Source organism: Oculina patagonica, chromosome 2 (genome assembly GCF_052425735.1).
Source record: "Oculina patagonica isolate OP01 chromosome 2, crgOcupat, whole genome shotgun sequence".
NCBI lineage: Eukaryota > Metazoa > Cnidaria > Anthozoa > Scleractinia > Oculinidae > Oculina > Oculina patagonica.
In genome coordinates, this window is record NC_135759.1 from 18,051,925 (window position 1) to 18,074,428 (window position 22,504).

At 37.8% G+C, this 22,504-nt stretch overlaps 2 protein-coding genes across 2 annotated transcripts in view; both read left to right on the plus strand.

Moving 5' to 3' along the window:
• The first annotated feature begins 411 nt into the window (after positions 1–411).
• LOC144643308 (uncharacterized) lies at positions 412–10,791 on the plus strand. Its single transcript, XM_078502511.1, has 7 exons — positions 412–1,460; positions 2,020–2,114; positions 2,358–2,511; positions 4,410–4,473; positions 5,878–6,155; positions 7,135–7,333; positions 9,376–10,791. Exons 1-7 carry the CDS (start codon positions 546–548, stop codon positions 9,432–9,434), a joined length of 1,764 nt encoding a protein of 587 aa, XP_078358637.1. The 5' UTR covers positions 412–545; the 3' UTR covers positions 9,435–10,791.
• Positions 10,792–14,382: 3,591 nt separating this feature from the next.
• Positions 14,383–22,504, plus strand: part of LOC144643309 (uncharacterized) — a 76,401-nt gene continuing 68,279 nt past the window's right edge. Inside the window, exons 1-7 of the mRNA XM_078502512.1 lie at positions 14,383–15,359; positions 15,993–16,087; positions 17,417–17,570; positions 18,589–18,652; positions 19,208–19,485; positions 19,897–20,083; positions 20,898–22,351. Coding sequence (XP_078358638.1) covers positions 14,436–15,359; positions 15,993–16,087; positions 17,417–17,570; positions 18,589–18,652; positions 19,208–19,485; positions 19,897–20,083; positions 20,898–20,956 — 1,761 coding nt within the window. The 5' untranslated portion in view covers positions 14,383–14,435 and the 3' untranslated portion in view covers positions 20,957–22,351. The remainder of the gene's footprint in view (positions 15,360–15,992; positions 16,088–17,416; positions 17,571–18,588; positions 18,653–19,207; positions 19,486–19,896; positions 20,084–20,897; positions 22,352–22,504) is intronic.

Below are 22,504 nucleotides of genomic sequence, written 5' to 3' on the forward strand. Positions count from 1 at the left end.
AAACCAGGCTCACAGCTTCGTTCCAAGGACTCAGTATTCTGAGTTTTAATTGGCAACACTATTTCTTTATACATACAGATTAGATTCTCCTTGTGGCAATAATTGGCCTTGTAAACACCTCTTTAAAGCTGGAAAAAAAATCCCGACAACATCTACAATATCGTAACGTGCGTATGATGATTATTTAAATTCATCACGAGGAAATTTTTGAAAGTTTACTTGTTCTCGTATGTAGTAAACATTTAGACATTCGTAAATAGAAGATCGACTTCGCATAACATGTAGGATATATAATTTAACTTTTAATCAAGTATCCCACCGATCAACGGAAATTATATTAAGAACATCCCCAGCCATGCTAAGACAAAGAAGAACCCAGACAATAAGTGGTCGAAATTCAGAATTTGTTAAGGCAGCTGCATTTACCAAACATATTTATGTGCGAATATCCAGTTCAGATTGATATTTCCCATTGCTCACTGGCAATGTAAAGTGCTTCGGTCAAAATTGAGAACAGTTCAAAAGCAAGGACTCAGTATTTTGCCATGATTTTTCAGAAGATTATCTGTCTTGCCTTTTTCCTCGTTTACTTTGAATACGGGCAAGGGATAGATTATGTCATGATAAATATTTTAGAACTGGATGACAGCGAGTCGATGCCAAATTGCACTGATGATCCACCGTCAACACCTCCACCACCGCCACCACCTCCAGAACCGCCCATTTTTTCATTTTTTCTGCCAAGTACAGAAACAGATGCTAATGAGACTTTACCAACCACTCCTAACGTCGGAGGAAGCGGCGACAACACCACAGACTGGCCACTCCTCGATCAATTAAAAACAGTACCCAATACCAACAACCAGACCGGCGATCCTCCAATGCTTCCCCCCACACCGCCTGAAACTGCTTCTCCGACTAGCAATACTGAAAGTGCGACGAACTTGCCAACGGAGGATTGCATCTCACCGTACACACCTCGGGGTCACTGTAAAAGAGTCATTAATATAACTTGGTTACCAACACCTCCTTTCATGTTTCAGTACAAGAATGCCAGCGACCATGTGATGAACGAAAATGCAGATCTAAAGGGTGTTTTCTATAATATTATTGGGCGCGCTGCTAAGTTTTGCTGCAAACATTTCGATCGAGAAGGAACACGTTTTCAATATACTCACAAGGCGTTGAACAAAAGCATGATGCACGGCAACATCTTTCATGGTGATGCTAACATTGGACTACCGGTATATATTGAGAATGAGTTATTTGAGCTTCACTATGCCGGAAGCTTAAAATTCATCAAGGTTCTCGAGTCGCCCGGATTGGTTCTGATTGCGGACAAGAACAGCGCGACAGAAAGAAGCAAACAAGTGATGTGGAGAGCCATAGCTAACGAATGGCCGGTTATGTTGATTTCATTGCTGTTATGCGCAATATCTGGCATCTGTGTCTGGGCACTTGTAAGTCAGGCTTTTGTTTTTCCTTTTTCATTAAGAGTTAAAACTCTATTAATGAGGCCAAATGGAAGTCTTTGCAGTTATTCGACAATCACTTTCACATTAGAGTCAGGCATGGAAGTTATATTCTTTCGCTGAGTCACACCAGTCCGTGAAGGATAAAATGCAAATACACGTTATTAAAGTTTATTTATTCATTTGGTTCTTGAAAGGAATTTGAATCGGAGTCAAACTTTCTCTTTTAATCAACTCACAAAAAAAATTGTTCATATGCCCAACTTTTCTATCCCTTAATACTGTATACATATCATTGCGGTTGTACGCGGTAAAACTGCAATATGAGATCAAGCTAGGCTAACAAAATGATTCAGTGTTTGAGGCAGCAGTGACAGCAGTGAAGGTTTAACTTGATTTTGTTATAAGTAAGCAAAGAATATCTATCAATGAAACAGATTTCTAAATTCTTTTAAGACTGAGTCGCTTTTGGTTTTGCAACATATGTCACCGATTACACGGCATTTTGTATGAACTTTTAATGAAGGATTTTGGTTTCTTGCTGTAGGATACAACATGGAACTCAGATGAATTTCCTCGTCGTTTTCATCGGGGAGCATTTGATGGATTCTGGTGGGCGTTTGTTACAATGTCAACGGTTGGGTACGTGATTTTTGGGTCCAAGTAGATAGATTACATAGGGGTCGTTATCCCCTTAAGGTACTCAAAATTGGAAAGAAAATTAAACAGCTTTATTTTGAAATGCTTCTGCCAATATTTAATTTCAGTTTTTATATCCCAGGAAACTAGCGCTAGCAAGTGTTTCCAGAGACAAAAGCGAAAAGCTCTCTATTTGTCATGTCATCGCATTTCTTGCTAGTTGACAGTGAACATTTTTCAATCTAGGTACGGTGACAAATCTCCCAAGTCGATAATAGCTCGATTATTCTGTATTGTGTGGATCATGATTGGTCTCACGGTGTGTTCTGTAATGACAGCTACCCTCACCACAGCTCTTTCCTCTACAGTTGGTCAAGATGTGCCCTTGGTGGGGAAAAAGGTAATTAGAAATATTGCCAAGTAGTTAGGACACACGCCTACAGAAACACACTGATCACTGTTTAAAACTAGTTAGGAATGTGTTTACACCGTCAAAAGTGATAATTTGTTGAGAAAACGCAAAGCCCAATGTTTCGCCCTGTGGGGCGATCCTTGGTCGGTAGAGTTGTTTGATTTCCTCATTAGCATAAATTTATCGAAAATTACTTTTAGTCGCCGGCAAATTGTAGAAACAATACACTGACCATGTGTCTGGAGAAAATGTGAGGAACATGTTGAATATTAAGCAAAATATTCTCTGTTTAAGAACCTTAAGTATGTAAACGTTGGTATAGCTGTGTGCCCGCATACAAACATCAACCATGGTGTTTGAATCCATCATTTGAAGCAGGTTAAATTTTTTTTTCCTTTATGCTCTCTCTATTTATGACATATGTTTGAATTTCAAACATTCGAGATGTTGACAATGACGTCAGCAGGAATCCCCCTATTACACTAAAGAGCACCCAAGTTGAAAACTGACAGCAATCATTGAAAAAAAACCATAATTATACGAGAAAGAGTGTCTCAACGGCTTCTATTTGAATAGCAAATAGCTAGGCGGATTTAAATTTTTAAATGTTAAATTTTTAATTCTTAACTGCAATTTTTATCTTACACCTACTTTTATTATGAAATTTTATATTTTATTCTCATGTATTTATTTATTCATTTATTTATATATTCATCTATGTAGTACGGTTCTTTTTTCTTAGAATTTAAGTGTAAATATTTTTAACTTTATGTAGCTTAGTGAATTTTAAAGTAAATAGTGTCCCCAATTTTTTTAAAGCTAAATACCTTGACACTATAATGAAGTGGTTCATTCATTCATTCATTCATTCATTCATTCATTCATTCATTCATTCATTCATTCATTCATTCATTCATTCATTCATTCATTCATTCATTCATCTCAGAAACATTTAACGAAAACAAAAACAACTTTAATTAACCCGCGGTTTGACTCTGGGATGTTGAAAGGATGAAAAGTCATTTTATAAATCTCTCTCAGAAACAGTATTGCCAAACAATGCTTAATCACTTCCAATCAATTGACAAATGAAACAAAATCCTCTTTCATGTAAACAGTTAATAAAATTATTCATAATTATCTAGATATTCAAAAACAATCGCATAACAAAACAATTCAAAATAATAATATACCAACGATCAAACATAATTTACAAAAAAGAAAATGCCACATCACCTGAAACAGTTTAAAATAACACCAACTGGAGTTAATCCGCTCTAACAAGAAGTTATGTTTCTACTCTATATTATAACAGATGTTAGTAGATCTGATTATTTAGAACAAGTGAAGAATCAAAAGCATAGACGAGCTGTAGCTAAACTACGATCAGGCAATCGTAGTATTCGAATCCAATCTGGGCGACATTGTATACCTAAATTACCCGAATCTCTTAGGATTTGTCAATATTGTCGCTCTAATCAAATAGAGGATGAAATCCATTTCTTATTTCATTGTGATCGCTATAGAACTATTAGGCAACAAATAACAAGTGATATTAAACTTAAATATCCATCAGTTGATGTTTTGAACGATGCTGATAAAATTATTTTCTTGTTAATAATGTTGATTCTTTCATCTGTAATAAACTAGGTTATTATATCTATGAAGCATTACGTATAAGAGAAACTTGTAAGCTTATTTAGTATATTGTTAGAGTATGTAATTCCTTATATTGTTATCCTAGGTAATACTATTTTATATGGGGATACCAATAAATTGTTGTTGTTGTTGTTGATGCTGGATTTCCTTTGAGCACTGTGGTGTTCCAGGGTTAATGTTATTTTGATGGCGGTATAAGGTTAAACTTAATTACCTTTACTTTACAGATAGCTGTATTGAAGGGAAGTCCAGCATTCCAAGAGGTTATCAAGCATGGCGGAAATCCAAAAGGTGCGTTTAATATTTTTACTGTACGTTAAAAGAAATTATTTAGCAATTATTGGATGAGGCCGAGTATGATATGAAGAATTATGCAGATCGAGGATATTCGAGAGATCTGCATAATTCTTAATACGAAAGCCGAATTCAATAACAGTTTTCTTATTCATTCAAAATATTTCCAGAGCTCTAAAAACGCAAAACACCTGTAAGGAGGCTCAAAGCGGTTTTCAGTACCTTCCAGTTCTTATATACTTTGATGGATCAGTGCTACAAACATTAATTGATAAACAAATTGTGGTTATTCTTGACGTCACTGGTAACCATAGCAACTGTATAACCTGTTAAAAACACCCTTAATTTTAGCTTAAAGGACGTTCACGCTAATTGTTTAAACGCATCCTAACCGCGCACGTAATTCATGTTGCAACGCCACGCCACGTCATGCATGATCGCGCGCGCTGAGAAAACTTTTCAAACACATATAGGGTGGGTAGCCGTTGCGTTAACTTCGCTTGTAATTTGCTCTCTTAAACGGTCGGTGACCCTCATTTTTTTCGGGATATATAACCTTTTGGGATAGATCTCTACCGATTGACAAAAAATGAGCCAAATTTGAATGTTAGAAGTTTATTATTTTTTCATTTTCTCTTCGCGCGCGCGATCGAATCAGTCACATTTTGCAGCATTTTGCTGTTTTGAACGTTTGCAAATCCAATTGTTAAAGACAAGGTTTACTCTAAAGGACTATAAAAGTGAAATGTATTTGTTCAATAGACCCACTCAAATAAATTCAGACAAAGGAAGTTGGCCTGCATCAATTCATTTAAAATACTTTGTTGCCAGAAGCCGCAGAGGTCATATCGAGTGAAGAAGTAAAATTTATCCAAATAAGCGCCTTTTTTTTTTTTCAGATATCGTATCTCGAAAACGAATTCGGTGACCCCCAATTTTTTTTACATTTCTGACATAAGTTACTCGTAAACTAGCAGTGGTGAAAGTTTAAGAAAAATTGCAATGTTGGAAGATTTTCGCACGAACGTCCTTAAGTGCTTTAAGCTTTGAAAATCAAGTGACTTTGTTCCTCGTAATTATCAAACCTGGCGACCATTTTCGCGCTTTTAGCTCTGCACTACCAAAGCCGCTGTTACGTGACGTCAATCGTCCAATAATAGAAAGGCCTTTTAAATCTGGTCGGTTTCAGCCGATTAGCTGGAATTATCTGGGCACTGTAAACCATATCAGAAATGAAGAAATATTTTGAATGAATAATAAAAGCAGATAAATTAATAATAATACACTAAGCTAACGGTCATGGCTTGATAACCCAACGATGGCCGTAGAAGTTTTATCTGGGCATGTTAAGGCCAAACAGAAAGGTAAAAACGAAACTTAAAAGAAACCTGTTTTCTTCAGTGTTCGACAGTTTTGATGAAATGCATAAGGCGCTAGTGGACACAAAAACCGTCACAGGAATACTAGATGAAATGTACAGTGGGCTGTATTACATGGAGCAGGTCAGCGATTCAAGATTGTACGTGGCCAAAGTGGTTCAAAGGACCCGATCGTATGGCTTCGCATTTAGAGAGATTGACATTTTTTCTTGGCCAGTAGAAGATTGTATTCGCCATCTTATCTTGCATCGAAGAGAAGATGTTTACACTCTGATGAAAGAGTATATGGATGAGATGCAGGTATCGCTATACATTACTGTTTTTGTTGTGTTGTGTTGCTGTTGTTGTTGTATGTTGTAAACATTGTTGAACATGGTCATATCAGGGTGCAACGAGGTAAAGTTAGGGGGACTTCCAATGTAAAGTTTTAACTGCAATTTTCATTTTCACTTGGATGTTTTAGCGTCAGTGGAGTCTCTATGAATTTCATTGTGCCTTCCATCTGATTGGACAATTTCAGAATGCTATTATTAATTTTAACTAAACTCTCATTAGACAGTATGACTTGTTAACTCTGTATATTTCGAGAAAGGTCGGAAAAGCATAAAAGTGCACGCGACAATCCCGAAAGGTAGTATGGGTAGAAGTAAACCAACCTTTAGGTTGCGAAGTTGTATTATTAATAAACTATCACTAACTATCAAACTAAAGAGCTACTGCACGTGCAGTATACTAATAAGATGGCGACATGGACGACATGAAAAATGCGAATTTGCAAGTATTCATATATACTTTTAGCCACGCTGAATTTTAGAAGAAATTGTAAAACCTAAAGACAAGCGACAGTCAACGTAAAGCTACAGAAAAGGCCTTCTTAGCGAAAAAAATTAATTCTTCACGTGCCAAAATACAAATTTAAGCTTGCACATTTCCTCTGGGCCAACATGCAAATTGCAGTGAATATCCAGACCACCTTTCGTTCTTGTTGCGTGCTCTCTTAAGCTTGTGCTTTTTTTCCGACAACCTATTTTGAATTAGCTGTAGATTGCAAGCATGCGTGACCCCCTAAACTGCACTTCGCCTTTGCAAATAAATACTGGAGGGTAAAAATTATTTATGTGAAATTGAACAATAGGTTTTGATTAAACTTGGACACAAAATTTAACGATACATAAATTGAAAAGAGACTGGACACCAGTCCCAACTCCGAGCCAGCTGACCCAATCTTTTTGTTGACCTGTTTTGTTTTGTTTAGAATTTTTTTCTTTTCATTTTCAAGGAGAAACTGTCCGATGCTATGGGCAATGATGATGTGATTGTTCTCGGCGGGAACTCTCCAGCATTTCACTCCATTGTTATTTCGTTGACAGTTTTTCTGGCAGCGCTCATTGGAGCAGTCCTACTGTATGAACTGGCGATGTTTCTGTACCAAAGGGTTACTACAAAAAACAGGACTGAAGACATAGGGAGTGGAGGAGGTAATAACATTCCGCCTCGTGTGTTACACGCCCCTTTTTCCAATTCTCTTGTTTTCGCGATACATATGCTCCAATGAGAATTTAATTAGACTACTAAAAATCCAAAAACGGTGTGCACGATTAATACTTGATGCTAAGTTCTCTGATAACTCTGTGGAGTTATTTACTAAATTAGGATGGCTTCTCATAGACGATATTATACGTAGCAGAAAGCTTTATCTATTACATAAGATTAGTTTTGGACACTGTCCGGATTATTTCATTCCATATATACATTATTTAAAGGACACTCATAGCTACAACACTAAAGCTACAACAAAGAACAACGTAGTTCTTCCTAAATATAAAAGAATTTCAGGTGGCAGGACCTTTCACGCCAGCGCAACCCGCCTCTGGAACAATGTTGACGCTTCTATTCGTAATGCTGCCTCGCACAAACAGTTTACAGGAAAACTACACCAAACGCTACTAAAACAAAATGCTGGACTAGAACATTTTAAAATCAGCAGCACTTTTTAGCTCTTATTGTATTAAATTAAGTTTAAATTTTTATCACTTTAGTATATAATATGTAGTTAGGTTTATATAGAACTTTTTAAAATTAGCAACATTTTTTAACATTTTTTTTTTTTTTAGTTCTCATTGTATTAAATTAAGGACGGTGCCTCCTATTGCTACTGCGCACTTGTTCTGCGCATCACGCAATGCATCGATCACACTGGGCGCGCGCGCTTTTAATTAATTTGCTCGCGCAAAATGACGAATTCAACTACGCGAACAAGCGCGCGACTAAAAATCAAGAAAGTTTTTTCTGCGACGAAAGCCAGTTTATGGACATGTCCTAAGCCAGGAAGAGCGGAAAAGCAACATATAAGTAACCATTTACCGCTAACCACTGAAAATGGCTCACATTAACAGTTAAAAACAAATCGCTAAGCGCTAAAACGTTACCCGCAAACTGCTAACCGTGACAAATGGCGTAGTGCACGCGCGAGATGCAAATATTCAACTCGCTAGGGAGGGGATAGGAAAAATGTAACAAACTCCAAAAGCGATTTCATAGAGCCTGAAAACAACTGGTATAACTTTTAAAAACGCGTGGTGACCCCCACTTTTTATTTTATAAAATGTAAGTGGTAAGTCTATAGAGCACATGTTTAATTTTTCATTAAGTGAAAAAAAAAATTAGGCCGATTTTCTGGCCGTGCAAGTGAAAGCTGCTAATGTCAAAAATGGCTCAAACGCAATTATTTTGTTAATAAAAACGCGGATAACGCAGTTCCGAAGACATTATTTGTTAGTTATTGTAAAGATTGTTATATTTAATGTTGATTTTGTTCATGAAAAACCAATTTCAAATGAAATTTGCAAGGAAATTGTATTTAGTTTTACTTTATTTTAAAATGCCACGTCAGCACTTTTTTCCAGATTTCAAACCTAATTATCTCAAAAATTTGCGTGGCTACCCCCAATTTTCTTTTTGAATTTTAGTAGCCCTTGGTAACATCTACATTTCTTGTATAGTCATCGGCCGGGCAAAAATACTTTGTTATTAGTACGCACCGTCCTTAAGTTTAAATTTTTATCACTGTCTTTAGTATATAATATGTAGTTAGGTTTATATAATTTGTAGTTAAGTATGTAATATGTAATTAATTAGGGAGGGCCATATTGTAAACTACTGGGCCACCAGTAAACTATGTTACCCTCATTAAATAAAGTATTATTATTATTATTATTATTATTATTATTACTTTGGTAACACGTCACCATTATTTGTCTTGAAGATAAGCTACCAGTAACCGAAAATGTGTGGTCAAATATCCAGTTATTTCGCACAAAATGTATTTTTCTTACAGCATCGGCTACCGTAGAGGATTTTTTATTTTTTTGGCGTTTTTCTTTTATTTGTTACACATGTATGTAATACACAAAATGTGCGGGCTCACATGTTCTATCGTACATGATACAAATATTTGACACTTGCATTTGACACTTTGAGTGTTGAACCGTAACTTCATGCTTTCTTGTCTTTTTCACAGTCAACAATGCCACTTTTGGAGCCAGCATTCGAAGCATTAGTGACAAGGAAATGGCATGAGTCTTGCATTAGTTGGTGACTTGAACGATACTGGCCCTAGCTTTATCCTAGTTGTAAGACTTTTTAGCTAGTTTTAAATATATCCATTTTTAACTTCGTATTTTTAGCATGGCCAGTGAGAGCAAAGTGATTTTAACATGCAGTAAAGACGTTTTATCAGATTAAAAACTGATTAAACTTGTAAAATAAGATAGAACTTAATGAAAACTGACTTGGAAATATTTCTTAGTTCTATAGTACAAGTGATGTTTAAAATTATTAATTGTACAATTTAAAGACGAATGAAATGTAGCCAAAATACCAGAGGAAGTGTCGTGAATTGCACTACAAACTAATATTAAATGACTGGAACATGTGCTGTACTCTCATCACACGATGTCAGTTAAGTGTTTTCGGATCTTTTCAAGAGAGGGAATACCACTCGAGTTTTCTATTTCTGGTAAGGACCGAGCAAACCGCAGTTAGAGAGAGTAATAAAGCAGACAAGTATATTTCGTGGCTATCTTTACCGCGCTGTTTTTCGCGTTTTGTCAGCCAACCGCGCAATAACATCGCCCATAATGTCCATTGGCATTTCAGGAAAAATATGTCTCTTAATATTAGCCAATCATTGGAGGCCTTTAATATAATTATCGCTTAAACAAGCTCTAGCCATATAATAATGTAGGGTAACTTTGAGGAACATTTGGTATTCACAGAAATAGCTCTTATAGTCTGACTTACCCGCCTCATTTGTGAAAGTTGACGAGCAGTAGTTTTGTCATGTTAATATAATTAGATTATAGAACCAAGATGCGAAATTATAGTAAGTTCTGTTTCTTGAAGACAGTGCAATATATCCACCTTGTAAAGTTAAAAGTGTCTTAATCTCGCATTCCTCGGGGGAACTGCTCAGTATGAAAAGGATGGGGATGCTCGTCTGAAAATTTGAATTAAACCCCTTAAGGAGACCAATCTGGGCGTGACTCAAGCTTTTTGACCTCTAAAAGCGACCGTTTTTTTATGTCTGATCGGTGTAGATCGCTAACGCAGTATAACAGCGATTTATATTTCATCATGTGAAACCCTTAACGAGACCTCGACGGCTAAAAAATAAGTGAGACCAAACCTCGTAATTTGCACCCGCAAGCCAGACGACGAGCATGGACCCATCTCTTTCATGTCGGAATCTCTCCCTTCTCCCGGGACATCGAACAGTCTGATTCCCTTGGAAGATCTGCACGTCTCGCTTATGAACTATGGTAGCCTGAAACAATCTACTCCAGCTCGAAGGCATTCCGAAGAAAGTCATGGTATATAAAGAAATTGCTTGTAATGATAAATACTGTGTAAATAACAATGGTCAATAATAAGTAGATACAAAATCATATGGAGTCGCGTTGGTCTAATGTCTGTTGATTACTTTAGTAAGAGCCCTGGCACACATTCCCACATCCCCAGAGCCGCTTGTTTCTCTTAGTCGGCTAGCTGAACCTATGATAATTCTCGCGAAGCGGGCCGAGGCCGGCGTGCGGGGTGTTTTTTTTTTCTCGGGGGGGGGGTGGAATTTTTGGTTTGTTTTTATATATATATATATATATATATATATATATATATATTTTTTTTTTGACCCCCCCCGCCCCGGGGGGGCCAGGGGGGCGGGGGTTTTTTTTTTTTTTTTTTTTTTTTTTTTTTTTTTTTAATACCCCCCCGGCCCCCCCCCCCCCCCCCCCCCCCTTTAAAATGTAAAACGCGCCAGAGATAGAAAAAATTTTCCAGACGTTTCGGGGTTACTTCCCCTTCTTCAGTGGAAAATGTAAATGGCAGTTAACGAAAAACAGCACGTGCGCGTGATCAATGTATTTGGAAAGTAACAAATTAAAACGTACGCCACGAGCGCGCGCGCTTGTTAGAGTGAACACTAGAGGAGATTAAGTCCACATTCAAGCCACGAGGCTGCAGAGTCTGGTAGCGGAAAATCAGCTTTGACTCAACCCGTTTTCTTTCCATGGTATCAGTTAGTCCGTCACGGAGCACTGAGACAAGCAAGTCGTTCGTGCTATGTCCTGGCAGATTAAAATGTTCAGCCACTGGAGCATCGCTTCGTGTGGTGATTGATCTTAAATGCTCTCTGAACCTATCAGCCAGAACCTTGGCGCACGCGCGGCATTGAATTATATATACCGCATGCGTTGTGGTGCAGGTGTATCTTTGGCGAACATGGATTGATCCACCAGGTGTGTTAATAACAAGAGTCGCGTTGGTGTAGTCGCATATCTTACAACGGGGTCTCGCACAAGGGGATGTTCCAAACTCCGCGCGGTCGGCAACATTCCTTTCGTCTCCTAATGAGCTCCGAACCAAGGCATCGCGTAAGTTTGAGTAGCGGCGATACGCACACAGAACTCGGACAGGCTGGAATATTTCACCTGTTTGAGCTGAGCTGAGCCTATGTACGAGAAACAAGTGGCGCTGGGGACTTGATTGACTTTTTCAACGTGCGACATATGTACTTCAGCGCGGTGTTCTAATAGCCGCTTTTACACTGAAACGGTTAACATACATGCAGTCAATTCATTTCTTAAAGATGAAGCCGTTTTCACTTTTACTGAACGATAACTCGCCCGTGTGAGGCAATTTTTTTTGTCTCAGATCAGTTGGCTTAAAATTATTAGAGTGAGAACCGTCTGTCTTTTGTTCCTCAAGGACGAACGTTTAGGGACCAACTCCAAAACAGAGATGAAGCCTATTGTGCTTAAATATCGCGCTCGCTCCCTGTTTTCGCGTCAGTAGTACCCATTTTTTAGAGCAAAAACAAAATCTGGCTCGCAGGTCAGTGCTCACCCTTCCAGATTGAATACAGGACGAATTGAAAACTTGAGACGAGTAAGTCGTCTGAGCTTTATCCACCTCCATTTATAATCAAGGGACACCACATTTTGTCAACAAATGGTTTTGTCTCCGACCTATCATTCCGACCAAACACAATCATGTCGATGTTGATCCATTCAACCTAGGCCTAATATTCCGAATTGCTTTGAGTTAAGTGGGGTTCGAAAAATTTATCAATGAATCACACTTGATAAGAATTTGTCGCTAATTGGCATTAGGTGAAGTGTCCTAAAGTACAAAATTGTAGTTGTCCGTCTCAAGCGACGGAATTTTCAGTCGACAGATTAAAGAGGCCATATAAAAATCAGATGAGTCCGTCCAAAATTGCAATCGTCTTGTTTTTGCACTGGGAGTCGTTATACGTCTTCGACGGCGAGACATCATGAACTCGTCTCAGACAATTAATCGTATTTCTCGGACAAGTCATCCGTCTGCAGAGTAAATTCGATAACGAGCAGTCTTTCGTTTTCATTAGTCTGTCGAACGTGAAACAGTCGTGAAGCGGAATTGAGATAAACGCTTCTGGAAAAATTACCCCGCGAAATCTGACGCTAACAGAAATTCAATGAGACTTGGGACGCTGTTCCTATCACGTGACGACCAATCATCTTTCTGTTGGCGTCATCTTTCAAAGCCGTTTAAGTAGACTTTATGTTTACCAAAACTCAATTTAAATGTGAGTGTTTCTATCTTTGAAAATCTCTTTTTCTTAAAGGGCGATTATTAGTCTGATCTGATCTGATGTCTTGATATCAATCTAAAATATGAACTGAAATGGATGGGGTCCCACTATACTATAAATATGAACTAAGAACAAGCACGGGTTCCGCCACAAATTTCACTGAAAAGATACTGAATTGAAAGGTTGTTTGTAAGCATTGTAGCACTGAGTTTTGTTTACAACAAGAACAACAACAATCTTTATTTTCTTTGCTTAAATATTTTTCAATTAGAATAACCGCAGGTTGCTAGTGCTAGTCTAAGTGGGCCAAGCACCACTGAGCGATTGTTTTAGAACTGAGTTTTTACCAACGAAGTGAAATTAGTATATAGGTGTATAATTAAAACATGCCACCAGTGTGGCACAGCTGTTTGTTGTGCACAAAATAAAATAAAATCAGTTAAAAAGGAGTGAAAATTTAACGAGTGTCACGGTCTAAATTAAAAAGTGTTTATCTGTCACATTCACAAAGTTAACCCGGAAAAGAAGAATAGAAAACCAGTCACGAAATTGGTAACTAGGCTCACAGCTTCGTTCCTGCAACTGTTATTACGGATACAGCGGGTGGATTTAAATTTAGACACATTCAAAAAGAATACTAAACCAGTCATGAACTTGGAAAATAAGCTCACAGCTTCGTTCCTGGGGTAAGGCTTTTTGCAAAAAAAAAATACGAAATTTTATTATATATTCTTTTTAAATTTAAAAATTAGATTCTGCTTGTATAGAGCTAATTAAAACTGAGAGGCAAAACCCCGACTCACTCTTCACTATCGTGATGTGGGTTCCACAATTATTCAAGGTATAACGAAATGCAGGAAAATAATACAAAACCAGTCTGACACGAAATTGGAAACTAGGCCCACAGCTTCGTCCTTGATCTAAGGTTTATTTTATATAGCAACATTATGTATTCCTTTTATATTTACAGATAAGATTCTGCTTGTGACAAAATGGGCCTTAGCTTGTAAATAGCTCTTTCAAGCTGTGAGGCAAAATTATGACAAACTCTGCACTATCGTAATTGAGGTATCATGTCTGACTCTACTTTAAACAAAAGTTCAGTTATTCGGTAGTATATAGAATTGATGTTCATTGATTAATGAAGAGTGGCTTCACACAACATGTATAGAATATTTAATGAATTCGTAATAAGCTCGCCATCGAGCATCCCACTGATCAAACGGAAATTAACTGAAGAACATCCCCAGCTATGTTTAGAGAAAGAAGAAAGAAGACAATAAGTGTGGTTGAGATTTCAATCTGTTAAGACAGCTGCACTGGCACCAAAGTTTATAAAACATTAATGTGCTATCTCCAGTTCAAATTATTTTTTTCTGTTGCTCGCTTGCGGTTATGAAGTGCATTGGACCAAGAACAGTTTAACAGCAAGCACTCAGTATTTGACCATGTTTTTCCAAACGATTGTACGAAACATCTACTTTGCCTTTTTCCTCGTTTTCTTCCAATACGGGCAAGGGTTGGATTATGTCATGATAAATGTTTTAGAATTGGATGACAGCGAGTCGATGCCAAATTGCACCGATGAACCACCTCCACCATCTCCTGAACCTCCCATTTCTTCATTTGAGCTGCCAAGTACAGTGTCAGATGCTAGTGAGACTTTACCAACAGCTCCTAACGTCGGAGGAAGCGGCGACAACACGACAGACTGGCCACCCGTCAATCAACTGACAACAGACCCCAACACGAAGCAGAGCCCTGATCCTTCAACGCTTCTCCCGACACCGTCGGAAACCGCTTCTTGGAATAGCAATGCTGAAGGGGCGACGAACTTGCCAATGGAGGAGCCATTGAACAGAGATTGCCAGATAACTGGAAACTACGCACCTTCAGGTCACTGTTCAAGAGTAATTAATATAACGTGGCTATCGACACCTCCTTTCATGTTTCAGCACAAGAACGCCAGTGACGACGTGATTGACGAAAATTCTGATTTAAAGGGCGTATTCTATAATATTATTGGGCGCGCTGTTCAGTTTTGCTGCAAACATTTCGATCGACGAGGAACACGTTTACAGTATACTCACAAGGCTTGGAACAAAACCGTGATGCATGCTAACATTTTTCATGGAGATGCTAACATTGGACTACCAGTATATATTGAAAACGAGTTCTTTGCTTTTCAATATGCTGGAAGCTTAAAATTCATCAAGGTTCTCGAGTCGCCCGGATTGGTTCTGATTGCGGACAAGAACAACGCTAAAGAATATAGCAAGCAAGTGGTGTGGAAAGCCATAGCTAACGGATGGCCGGTTTTGCTGATTTCGTTACTGTTATGCGCAATATCTGGCATTTGTGTCTGGGCTCTTGTAAGTCAAAATTTTAATTATTTTTATTCTTCTCTGTTCTCCGTCTCAAACTCTATTCATGGCGCTTAATGCAAGCTAAGCCTTAACAAAAATTCGATAATCAGTTCCACATTAAATTATCACATGGAAGTGCTATACTTCGCTGAGTTACACAATTCTGCGATAAAAAGTAAAATTCAAAATACTCCTTATTTTAGTTCATTAATTAATTCGGAAAGAAATTGGAATTTTGTTAAAACGCCCAAATTTCGATCTCATTTAGTTCTAGTACACTCGGGTACACTCGCGCCTTCGGCACTCGCGGGATCGCGCCTTTGGCGCTCGAAGAGAGACTCACGTTGCGCCCGAGTAGAGAGCCTGCTTGCAGGCTAGGTACTGCGTGGTATTACTGCAATATGGCATTTTAAAAGCTAGGCCCACAAAACGGTTCAAAGCAGCGCAAAGCAGCGCCCTGATCCTTTTGCGATGACAACCTATTTACCAAAGGATATATCGCCGGCGCCGATAGCTGGGTGGCCAGACGGAACTATATGTGTGTTGAATTGTTATGAAAATTAAACTTGATTGTCTTGATTTTTCAATAAACTGAAATGTGCATTGTTCCTTGAAGATGTGTTTGGTTTCTTGTTGTAGGATACAACATGGAACTCAGATGAATTTCCTCGTTGTTTTCATCGTGGGGCATTTGATGGATTTTGGTGGGCGTTTGTTACAATGTCAACAGTTGGGTAAGTTAGTTTTGGATACAGGAACCTGTAGATAGATACGTGGGGGGTCGATATTGCCTTGAGGTGTCCGTAATTGGAAAACGTTGGAACAGCTTTATTTTGTACTTTATGTTGTATTTTAAAAATACTCCTGCTAATTGCGGGCCCAAGAGAGGCCCGCAACCCTAATCTTGACAGTGACCAGCGGATTGCGTATTACGCGTGCGCGCCACGTTTATAAAGGCTATCTGCAAACCGGAAGTTGAACATTTTGTTCTTCCACTAAGAACGATCGGAATGTAAAAATGTATCAATCACGACAGTTTGTCGTAACACCGGAAAAGAAAAATATTGTCTCCAAGAGCGATAAGAATGCGAAAAATGAGGCTTCTGTCGGAAGATTGCAGACATTACGTTTTGCAGACGTTGTTTTATAGGTGTTGCTTTTGAGAAGATCTGCTGTGATTGTATTACAGATAAACTACGGCAAAGCGAATGATTCCAACAACGGTTATTCTCGAGAAATTCCTTATAACACTGACAACAAAGCGAGTTTGCCGACGGAGAAAAATCACATCTCAATTCACACCGCGTGCTCGACTACACTTCCCAAAACTGTCAATAAAAAAAAAAACAACTCTGATTGGTTCGCGGCAATAGGAAACGATAAAAAACATTCGTGACTTAAGCGTGACGCGTTACTCGACCTTACTCGGAATAATTTTCTTTTGTCCAGTGATTTATCGACACTGTCTGAAAAATTTATTATCGATAAACTTTGGCTTATTCACCACTGAAACATGGCAAAGTTGTCAACATATGATTGGTAATATCAAACACGTAAAAAAAATCATCATAATTTCGCACACATTGAGATACTGTTATTCTCGGTGGACAGACTCCCAAGAAAAGAAATCTCAATTGTAAACAGTTATTTAACCAAGCCAAAGTATATGAGTCGCAAAGCACCCAGCCGTCGCGACTGACAAATACAGCATTTCCTCCGCGAAAATAAAAAAAAAATGCTTGAACTGAAAGACGTTTGAATTCTTCCATGATATGTTCGAACAACAATGCCCAGGATAAACCTTCTACTCATACTAACTTCATGCAAAAAAAGTCGATATCTCGAAGAGATCTTTGATTTAATTCAAAATTTAAGTTTCCTTAAAGTAATAAACCAGTAGGCGAAGTTTGGTTAAAAATCTATGTTCAGTTCTATTTCAGAGTAATGACCTTAAAATTAAATTTAGATAAAGGGCAGTGAAGGGGAAAGTAAATAACCGTGGAGCTCCATTTTTTTTTTTTCAAGTCTATTTGATACCCTCTTATTGCATTTTTTCAATCCAGGTACGGCGACAAAGCTCCCAAGTCGATAATAGCTCGGTTGTTCTGTATTGTGTGGATCATGATTGGACTCACGGTGTGTTCTGTAATGACAGCTACCCTCACCACTGCTCTTTCCTCTACAGTTGGTCACGATGTGCCCTTGATCGGAGAAAAGGTTAGTAGAAATTAATATTGCAAAGTATTTTAAAAAAACGCACTGTACAGAAAACACGATGATCACTATTCAGCCCTAAACTGGAATATGTCTACACCGTGAAGTGATATAATGGAAGAAGAAAGCATTGGGAATTTGGTCAGAAAATGAAACGCCCTATTTTTCATCCGTTTGAGTGATTCCTAGCCATGGCTGCTATGGATACGCTAGAGTAGCGACGTATAGTGCCATATAACAGCCTTGTCATGCACAACTCCTTTCTGTATTTAATTGCTCACTTGTGGAACCAGTTGCCAGCAACCGCCAAATCCTCGACCACCTTGGCACATTTTCGAGCTAGTTTAAATGGCATGATGTGTGCTGGGTGCCAGTGTATGAACTGTATATAGTTTTATCTTGATTTCTTTTGTACATATATATATTATTATGCTCTTGTGCAAACTTAAACTTTTAAATTTTTAATATTAGGATTAGTTGCTTTCATATTTTAATTCTATATTTATATTAGCATCTCTTTTTAAATTCTATTTTTAATGATTTTAATGTAATAGTAATGTAAGTAATTTTGTTGTAAATAGTCGTGCGTTTTGAACACGAGCCCCTGGCTCGGGAGATTGGGCAACCACTCCCAACGTTACCGACTTTAAATAAAATACCTATACCTATACCTATATTCTTCGACGGTGGTGTTGTTTGATTTCCACTCATCGAAAACTACTTTAAGTAATTTTGACTCTGGCAGTGAAATTGTACGTGCATGTGGAGAGACATTTTATTTACGCGTTTTGGAATTCAGTTGTGGAGTAAACTGAGCTGGACCTAAAAATCATTATTTTATTATAATAAGAGATATACAAGGAGACAAAGCAGCGGAAGAACCCGGAGACGGAACACCGCAACGACAGGAGAGACGCCGAAGAACGAGACGGCCGCAGCGCGACCACAACACACAGCGCGAGACGCCACAGAACAGAGCAGAAGACCACCACGGCCGGGGTGCATTACTTTTAAAATTCAGATAGCTGTGTTAAAGGAAAGTCCAGCATTCCAAGAAGTTATCAAACAAGGCGGAAATCCAAGGGGTATGTTTAATGTTGTTATTGAGCTAAAATTACATGTAATAAAGACAACTAAAAAGGAAAATTTAACATATCTTTATATGATTTGGAAAAATCACGATGCTAACTAAGCTCAATGTCGAACAATAACGTGCTCGTTTACGTCATCTAAGAGGGCTTCGTTCATCCATCCCCATGAAGTATTTTACAATACACAACACAGGATGGTATGGGAGTTCAACAGAGCAAGACATGCAACAGAGGGCTTTTCGAAATTAAAATCAGCAAGCACACATGAAAACACATAAAAGACATTGTAGGCAGATAAACCTAAAGCAAACAGCTTAATCTAAATGGTTGTTCTCTTGCCTATTTTTAATATTTCACAAGATTGCTCCTTGATTAACTTCCAGCTGGTTGAATACCCATGGGGGAGGTGTTATTCCTACTATCTCTAATAACTTTGGCAAAAGACTGAATTTAAAATTTTCGTTAAAACACAGTGCTTTAAGCAACCGAATGTGGGCCCGTGAGTCTTGGCGTGTTAATACCAAACTGAAAAAGATGATTATTTTTCAGTGTTCGACAGTTTTGATGATATGCATAACGCGCTTGTGAACACAAAAACCGTCACAGGGATACTGGATGAGATGTACAGTGGGCTGTATTACATGGATCAGATCAGCGATGCAAGATTGTACGTGGCTAAAGTGATTCAAAGGATCCGATCATATGGCTTCGCATTTAAAGAGAATGACATTTTTGCTTGGCCAGTAGAAGATTGCATTCGTAATCTTCTCTTACATCGCAGAGAAGATGTTTACACTCTGATGAAAGAGTATATGGATGAGATGGAGGTATGGCAATACTCTATTGTTTTTGTTTTGTGTTGTTTTCGCCGGCGTTTTTTTTTTTTTTTTAACTTGTTCGATTTCCTTCAGTTAATCTTAATTTACCTGTCATTGGACAATGAAAAATCGTCAACTCTTTTGAGATTTAAAACATCATGATTTAGTTTTAACGGATTAGCACAAAACTGCATTCTTCGTACATCGGTATATATTGCAAGCATTTATAACCCATACTGAACATTGCCTTTGATAACAACTACTTTAGGGAAAATTTGGAAACAGAAATTTAATGATACCGAAATTGACAACAGACTGGATACCAGCACAAGGGAGAGTGTTTTTCCTAACTCCGGGCCAGCTAACATAATCTTAATGTTGACCTGTTTTTTTGTTTTGTTTTTGTTTTTTGTTTTTAAGGAAAAATTGTCCGATGCTATGGGCAATGATGATGTGATCGTTCTCGGCGGAAACTCCCCTGCATTTCACTCCATTGTTATTTCGCTGACAATGTTTCTGGCAGCACTAATTGCAGCAGTCTTACTGTATGAAGGGGCAGTGTTCCTGTACCAAAGGATTATTAAGAAAGATTTAGGAAGCGGAGGAGGTAATTAAGGTTCTTGCAATTTTCTTTTTTGCCCGAGTGTGTATATATGCAAAAATACAAATACAGTAGTTTTTTTTACGGGAAGTGCTACGTATACGGCGAGCGTGATTGACAAATATAATAGGCCCGGTTTAGGTTTAAACGCGAAATTAAAATTTTCAAATAAAATGAAAACACGACATCAGTATCACCTTTTTTTCTGGGGAATAGTAACCAGTCACTGAAAACTTAAGATATTAAGACCCAGTTATTTCGCACAAATAGTTTTCTTTTCACGGTTCAAAGTAGCACTGGTTACCATGGAGACACTTCTTCGATTTTTCATTCCTTTGAATCTGTCAGGCGAACAGATCTGGCACAGTAGTGAGAGCGCTCGCCTCCCACCAATGTGGCCCGGGCTGAAAAGTGGAACCAGTGTCATATATGGGATGAGCTTGTAGTTGGTTCTCATCTTTGCTCCGAGGGTTTTCCTCCGGATTCTCCTGTTTTCCTCCCTGCACAAGAACCAATATTTCAATTTCTATTTCGATGTTCGATGCACTGTACAGTTTCTATTTTTCTAACGGACTCCCGAGGCCTTTTTACATTTTTTACACTTATTATTATTTCTTGCTTATGTACGATAAACAACTGTCAGACCAACAGGCTTTATCGTACATTGCAAAGTGATTTCATGACAGCTAGAGAAATGCATCCTATACCCGTGCACGATTTTCGAATTTTAACGTTTTGGTGGTTTACGAATAAGACACGTTTTGACAGTGTTTTAGAAAGTGCTGAATCGTAACGTGATGCTTTCTTCTATATTTTACAGTCAGCAATGCCAATTATGGAACCAACATTCGGGGAATTAGTGACCAGGAAGTGGCATAAGTCTTAAATGCATTAGTTGGTGACTTGAACGATAAGCTGCTAGTTAGACCCACTTTCAACTTCGCATGTTTGAGACGATGGTGATCTACATGTACATAGGAGGATCCTGCAAAGGGAGAATCCCAGCACTGCAAGACATTGAAACTGTATATATTATATTATGTATAGCTTGTGTAATAAAAGGCTTACCAAACGAAGAACTTAAAATAGAAAGATCCAGTAAAGGATACAATGATCTCTCGAAGAATTGTAGATTTCTTTAAACTTCGAAGAGAACAAACTTCTGACTGGTCCGACAAAATTTAATCAACTACGTTTCGACCTTTCGGTCTTCTTCAGGTAAAAATTAAAAACTAAAATGTTAAAACTATTTTCAATGACTGAAAATAGTAAATAGTTGTGAATAGTTTTTGCATTGTAACTGGTTTTAACATTTTAGTTTTTAATTTTTACCTGAAGAACACCGAATGGTCGAAACGTAGTATTAAATCTTGTCGGACCAGTCAGAAGTTTGTTCTCTTGGAATTTTCCCAAGTACACAAATCTATGTATATATACGTAGCGTGGCCAGCTAAAATAAAGTGTTAAAATTTAATGTGTAGGCACGTTTTATGCGATTTTAATATGTAGTGACATGTAAAATACGATAGTACTTATTGAATCAGTCTGCCTAGGAAGAACTTCTTAGTTCTATTTATTACAAGTGATATTTGAAGTTCTTAACTGCATTAGTTACCCGCTTCATCTTTGGATATTAACGGAAAACATCGGATCAATTACTGAATTTCTTGCAAGAATATTATCAGTTCGGAGCCCAGCACTCGGTAAATTTACACAGTAATAAACTGTTTCGATTTTAACTAGCATCAGTCAAAGCTGATTGGTTAAGTCAGTGAGTCAGTGAGTCCGTGAGTCAGTGAGTCAGTAATAGTAGTAGTAATAGTATATCTTTATTGCGCCTTACTCTCCAAAGGGAGGTATTGGTCCGTTTACAACAAAGGTTTTAACATTTACTAATACATTTAAGAAATAACAAAAACTAGATTCTTATACAATTCATAATGTCAATGTAAAAATTAAATAAATTATAATGTTCATTGTGCTTGTAAGTTTTTTGAAACATTGAATGTATATATTCAGTACCTACTATTTTTGATGTATGTTTATTGTCAGCTCTAAGTAGGTACTTAATCCTCTCGTTTTCACTTAAATATATGTACCTTACATCAACCTTTCAAATGTGAGAACATAATTCATGTCTTATGGTTGTATACCCCTGGCAACACATCAAAAAATGCTTTTCGTCTTCTACGCAATTTTGTTTACATACCAAGCCTGTTCTTTGCTCTACTGGGATTGATGCTCCTTTATTTTCATATTTTCCAGTCTGTATTCGTAATGCATGACATCCTAATCTAGTGCGTCAGTGAATCAGTGAGTCAGTGAGTCAGTGAGTCAGTGAGTCAGTGAGTCAGTGAGTCATTGAGTCAGTCAGTCAGTCAGTCAGTCAGTCAGTCAGTCAGTCAGTCAGTCAGTCAGTCAGTCAGT